This window comes from Silene latifolia, chromosome 3 (genome assembly GCF_048544455.1).
Source record: "Silene latifolia isolate original U9 population chromosome 3, ASM4854445v1, whole genome shotgun sequence".
NCBI classification, from domain to species: Eukaryota; Viridiplantae; Streptophyta; class Magnoliopsida; order Caryophyllales; family Caryophyllaceae; genus Silene; species Silene latifolia.
Genome location: NC_133528.1, coordinates 112,702,988 through 112,709,973, shown reverse-complemented (window position 1 = coordinate 112,709,973; position 6,986 = coordinate 112,702,988). Strand labels below are relative to the sequence as shown.

Sequence of the window (6,986 nt, the reverse complement as noted above, 5' to 3'; positions counted from 1 at the left end):
TATGAGTACCAGCCTCGTTTTGCATCACCAACCAATTTGACCAACTCCACCATAATCAACTTTAATCAATCTGTTTTAATTCCTCTTACGAGGGCACTTTCGTCTACATTCGAGTCTAGCATCACTAATCGTTAACTTAGTTCATCTCGTTTCGTCAAATATGTAAGTCTGAGGGTGTAACTCTCTCTTTTATTCATTGTTATTTATTTATTGTAATCATATTGTAAGATTTATGTCGAAAATACAGTTAAAACCGATTTCTAAAACCTTGTTTAAAACCCTTTTTACGGATTATCAGAGGATAACCATCGAGAAAGGACGCAGCAACTGCTGCGCCTCTTCGAAGGGACGCAGTACCTGCTGCGCCTCTTCGTGAGGCTGCCGCAGTTCCTGCTTCCTTTCTTCTTCCTTCGTCTTTCGTTAATTCGTTTGTTTTTCTTTTATTTTCATTTGTTCTTTGTTTCTTTAATATAACAATCTGAACATAATAATTTGACATGTAGCATATTATTCATCATCATTAACATATAATTTATCATTAAATTCCCGACTTAAATCTCAAATAACCAATGTTTGCGGGTTTTCGTCATTAAAGTCAAACTGGGTTGTAGAAATTCGATTCATCAATATTCGTCGTTGATATACTCTCACCTGTTTATCATCATATTCATCATTAGTTTATCATTAATCCATCATATTTAACCTAATTAATTTGTTTATTTTTTAATTTGTTAATTAACCTTATTAATCTTGTAATAATTAGTTCCAATTCCGTTTCATCCATGTTTATTGCTTTCATGACCATTAATCACATGTAAATAATCTGTAAATCACTTTAATCCGAGTTAAATATTATTAATCGATCATTAAAATCACCAACGAGTATTAACGACTTGCAATTCCGGCTTCACAGCCAGAACTGAGCCAAGGAACAGACGCAGCGACTGCTGCGCCTCTTCCAAGGGACGCAGCTCTGCTGCGCCTGTTCCTGGCTGATTTTTGTCCCTGAACCCCCGTTTTGCCTTGACCTAGTTTATTAATTACGTATTAATTAACTATTACTCGTATTATCACCTTAATTCTTGTTCGTTAATTTATTTATTTATCCTCTTTCCAAATTATCCGTTTTAGATGTATTTTCGACATAAATCAATTAAATCCGATGTAATTATTGTAATTTTCATTATTGTATTTATTGTATTCCATGTATCATATTTTATTGTATGCCTTCACATGTAATTAAACTTAAATCCCAACTTTGACCCAATTGTATGATTAAATTACATGTTTACCGACTTAGTCTAATTCTTCAAATGTTAGGATTAGTTTAATGGATGTTGCATTGCATGCATATAATCGACAATATATCGAGTATAGATAACTTCCCTAATCATTAGTAGATGCCGCTATCGAGGTGGGCGGGATTAGGTGTTCGATCAAAAGAGCTTCCAAATACGTACCCTCACCCCTTACTCTAGATCTCTGTGAACATCCGTATTCATTGGCATCCACGAGAGTCATTCTAGACATAGAATGCTAAGGGTAACGAGTTCTTGGTGTTCATGTCACTACTTTGTGTCTTGACATGGCACGAGGTATTCGAACGGTTTCCAATTTTCCACAATAAATTGGTGGCGACTCCACAAATGCAAACGCTTGTTCTCTCCCCACAAGCGCCCCCATGGGCCCGCGTCCACAAATTCTCTCGCACACGCATTAAGAGCCGCGCCCAGCTCCCCTTGACCCTTATTGGCACCTCGCCTTATCGCCTCTTCGCACTCCTCCTCCCCAATCCACATTTGCTCAAATTTAAACCCACGTTTAACCTCCACCACCGCAGCACGCCTATCCAAAAGCAATTTGATTGGCGCATGATCGGACCATTCCCGAGTTAAGTGAATAAGTTTTGCATACGGGAAAAGATCCAACCACGAGCTCGTACACATAGCTCTATCTATCATACTTTGTCTATTCGCTTCACCTGCTTGACCATTGTCCCAAGTGAACTGGTATCCCTCCCACCCAATATCAGTTAGGCCACAATCATCCACAGCTGCTCGAAAATTGTTCATCTGCCACTGTGGTCTACTCCCACCATTCATCTCAGTCGAAAATAGTACCTCATTGTAGTCTCACATACATAGCCACTATAGGCTCGATTGCCCGCTAAGCAGTCGTAGCAACTCCCAAGATAAATGTCTGTCTGAAACCGCATGCCATCTATAAAATCCTGTGACACGCCACTCCCTATCGTCCTCCCCCACCAGCAAATCAATATGGTGAACCGATGCCGTCATAAGAGTACAATCTAGCTCCTTTTTCCACATAAAAGCTAGACCATCGGCTCTCCCCATACAATCAACCTCAATACCAAAGTACCCATCCAGCTTCTCCCTCACTCTCCGCATTTCATGACCACACAGTTTAGTCTCACATAAAAAGAGCATGGCCAGGGATTCCTTACGTACCAAAGCACGCAGATTATTTACAGCGTCGGGGTTGCCCAAGCCCTGACAATTGAGACTTAGGAGATTCATTGGGCCCAGCGGAGTTGAGTGCCCTCAACCTCCGCCTCAGATATTAAGACTTCCCCGTCTGTAACGTGTTTAAACTTCTTGCGGACCTTGACCCCTGCATCATCTTCTCGGCTTCTTTTTCCAATCTTACATATCGCCCCATCATGATTCCTCTCGATCGTATCCCTTGCCAACCTCATCCACGTCCGAGGTCCTTTCTCCACTGTCAACAACCAAGGAGCAAAGCACGTTGCTCCAGAATCATCACGTAAGTCATTCACAGCTGCCACACTCCTCCCCTCACAGCCCATCTCCCCACTTATCTCTGTCACTGCCGCCATAGAACCCCCCTCCTCCTCACTGCCCCCTTCTACTTCCTCCCACCAACACCAGCATGGTCATCAACCTCCCTCTCCCCCTCCCCCACCACGGTTTTGGTTGTTAAGCTTAAATGTGGTTTGGTTTTGGTTTGTTTACATTTTGCCAAGTGTTTCGCATTACTTAACTCATTTGCTATCGTTTGTTTATACTATGCTTAACTGCTTAAGTAACATGTCTATATGACACATAGTATTTATTCATGCTATACAAGAATGAAATGGTATAGTATATTTCACTTATGGGTTATTACTTGCTCCTTTTCATGTTTTCATCATATTTCAAGTATGAGTGATTTATTTTAAGTAACTACTTGTAATGAGTCGTATTCTTGTGAAAATGCCATAATGTTATGCCTTCTTGCTTAACTTATCTTTATGCCTTACTTGTGCCGTTCTGCCAAGTGTTGGTTAACTCATGCTTTTTCCTCCTCTTTCGTGCCGTTCTGCCGAATTCGGGGTACTCAACTTCCGTTCTGTCGATTGAGTCTTGGATGCGAAACGTGTATCGCTTGTCGAATCGGATAAAGTTCCTCCCGAGTGTCTGGCCAGATTTAGACTATAACCGTATATATTATCGTCGTCTTACCAGGAGGAATTGAGTCTTAGAGAATTAAATGTCTTGCTTGGTTAGGGTCATTCGCATATGTCTTTTTACACGAGAGTTTACGTCTTATGCGGTTGAATGTAAGAGTCTTGGTCCTATCGGACACTAGAGGTGATATGCAAGCCTTCTAGTTGCGATATGATCGCCGAGATTGTTGCTTTCATCCGTTCTTGTTGAACCATATAGATTTATATGTTTATATTTTGATTATGTCAAGAATGCTTTACATTCTATATACTCGTTGCACGTAATTGTTTGTTTAGTCCCTTCAGATTAGACTTATTATTTGCAAAAATTAAAGAATTGTGATGAAAGTATATAAGAACATATTATGATCAAGCCCTCGAGATATTTCAAGATATGAAGAATTATTCAAGCATTCATGAGAAGATGAAGTTCATTTAAAGATTGATCAAGCTTGAATAACGAAGTAGCCTACATTCAAAGATGTCCTAAGAAGATTAGAATAGCGTAGGTGATTATCTCGTAATGGTAACGTAAGAATGCACTTCTTAGATTGGTAAAGTTATAGCCTCACTGCTATAACATTGCTTATATAAGAGCTCAATGTTATAGCTCTTCTACTATAACATTGAGATGTCATGTTTATATAATACACGACTAAAATGTTTTTAAATTGTTTCTGAAAAATGTTTTTGTCTCTTTTAAATGTTTTAGCAAGAAGTATTTATTTTATAAGGAAGCCCTTATTCATATTAAGTGTGGTTTTATTTTAAGCTTATAATTAGTAATTATGTTGAATCAACTTATGAGTTGAGTCATATTACTAATTAGGGTTTCTAATACTACATACTCGTAAACCCTAAATCTAAACTAATTTCAGACTAGGGTTTTCACGAAAAACGAGGCTTATGAGCCGTGTGGTTCTCGTGTTGACCTAATAATATAATTGATTATTGTTAAGATTTTATTCTCTATAATTATCTTAACATATCTTTTATATTTGGTAAGATATGGTTATATATGATAAAGATATTTTTGTTATGGAAAATCTTATCATATCTTAAAATTTAAGGAAAAAATATTAAGAGAATAATTGATAAAATTATCTTTTAGTCATTCTCTATTATCCCCTAAGATTTTAAGGATAGAAATAATGAGATATGATTTGTTTACATATCCTATTATTTTGACCTCTAGGGTTTCGATGAAACCAAGTGCCATGCTTCCTCTTTTACTATAAATACTTTACTCTTTGTTACATTCAAAGGTAAGACCTTGAGCATAATTTTGACTTTATTTTCAAAAGCAAAAATCGTGTTTTAAAAGCAAGAAAATCGTTTTGTTTATTTTCGAAAAAGGTCGTGTGTCTTATACTTGTGCATTCGTTCTTTCGTTATCATTATAAGACAATAGTGCTTAATTGATTTCTTACTCGTTCATTAACGTGAATTTTTAGTAGAATCATTAGTGCTTTCTTATTAACATAAGTTAGTTACTCAATTATTTTGCGATACTCACTTGAGTTACAACTAGGGTTAGTTGTACGAGTTGGGTTAGTAAATTTGTAATCCGTAGAAAGGTACTAATTTTATTAATCGAGAATAGTGGACGTAGGTTTCGATTTGTGAAACTGAACCACTTCAAAATCGTGTGTGTCTCTCTTCTCTTTCATTTGTTTCGTTTTTATTTGCACTTTACTTTAATTCGTTGATTAGTTAAAGTTTAATCAATAAATTTTAAATAATTAATTACTTACAATCGAAAAAGTTGGCTAAGTTTTTAAATCCTCAATTCACCCCCCCCCCCCCCCCCCCCCCCTCTTGAGTATTTCGACTATTGAATGACTCTTCAATTGGTATCAGAGCCTCGTGCTCTTGATTGCCTAACCGCAAAGAGGTTGATCTGTATATCTTTATTTATTTTACCCTTTTATATTCCGCTGACTATCACGTGATAAATGGATTCCAAATACCTTAAGTGTCCCGTCTTTGATGGGAAGAATTATGATTTATAGAAGAACATGATGACTCACTATGTGAAGGGTCATGATTGGGAGTGCTGGAGGATTATCCAAAACGGACCGCATAAAATTTTGGTTGCATCCACTGAAGGCACTACCTACGAGAAAAAGGAAGAGGATTATGTCGAGGCTAACTACAAGAAGGCCGAAAAGAATTCTAAAGTAATAAGCCTGTTGCAGAATGGCATGACTACTACAGAATTCGATCGCTTCTTTTCTTGCTCAACGGCCAAGGAAATATGGGACGGCGTTGAACTAGCTTATGAAGGTACTTCCATTGTTAGGAAGCACCGCATAGATCTGTGAATACAGAAATATGAGCTATTCAGTATGGAGCCAAATGAGTCCTTGGATAGTATGTCTGCACGTTTTTCAAGCATCATAAACGAATTGAAAAACCTAGGAAGAAAATTCGACATCGAGGACATTGCAAGAAAGGTTCTTAGGAGCCTAACTAAAAAGTGGCGCGCCAAGGTTACTGCAATAGAGGAATCGAGAGATCTTACGAACTTATCCAATCAAGAACTCATTGGTGCCCTCATGGCCCTTGAACTCACTCTAAATACTGATGAAGCAGAACCGAGTAGAGGTAAAAACATGGCTTTGAAAAGTGAGGATGTCAGCTCCGACATAGAGGATGACACCTTATTGTTTGCTTGTCGTTTTAAAAATAGAATCTTTCGAAACAAGCAAGCAAAATCTTCTACTAAAAACAACAAGTCTTTCAATAAGAAAGCAACAGAGTCTAAATCATCATTTTCCAACAGAGGTTGCTTTAAATGTGGAGAATTTTATCATATGATCAAGGATTGTCCCACATGGGAGAAAATTAAAGACAAGACAAAACGTGAAAAGACAAAGAAGGAGTTCAAGCAAGTAATGATGGCTTCGTGTTTGGGAGATCTTGAATCAGAAGATGATGAAGGATCTGAAGATGACGAAGTAGCAAATCTTTGTCAGCAGCGTTAGTATTGACCTAATCTCTGACAGCGACAATAGCACGGATTCTCACTCAAATTACTGCTGATAAGGTTATTTCAGTCGTTTGCCTTAATCAAAATAAATCCTAGCTTAGTACTAACAAAATAGCCAGCGGTAAGTCAGGGTCGAATCCACAGGGAGGCGGTGATTATCTAGTTTGTTTATATTTAATTCCGTCTTAAGGTAACCAATTTTAGGGGTTTGATTGTTTGTATGTTAATCAACTAATTGCAAGTAAATAAAAGATGAATAACAATAATATTAAAAGGTCTAGGGATCGGGTTCACTAGGTCGTCGTCAAAGGGTAGAATTTAATTCATTGTTTGAGCAATGTATATTGTTGAAAGTCATATGATCGGTCGATTCAATATTTCTTTTAGATCTAATTTAACATGCGGTCGCTATCATTAAACTATCTCTATTCAATTATCGTGGCCTATACTAGTCTTAACCCGGTCGGTGATAATCCTAGTTTATGCAAGACTAATTAATCAATTCTGATCAGTAATTAACTAATTGGA

At 37.5% G+C, this 6,986-nt stretch overlaps 1 protein-coding gene across 1 annotated transcript; it reads right to left on the bottom strand.

The window, feature by feature from the left end:
• Positions 1-647: 647 nt before the first annotated feature.
• On the bottom strand, positions 648-2,102 carry LOC141649512 (uncharacterized). The gene is made up of 2 exons (XM_074458199.1): positions 1,714-2,102; positions 648-651 (listed from the first exon to the last, which is right to left on the bottom strand). Exons 1-2 carry the CDS (start codon positions 2,100-2,102, stop codon positions 648-650), a joined length of 393 nt encoding a protein of 130 aa, XP_074314300.1.
• Between the last annotated feature and the right edge of the window lie 4,884 nt (positions 2,103-6,986).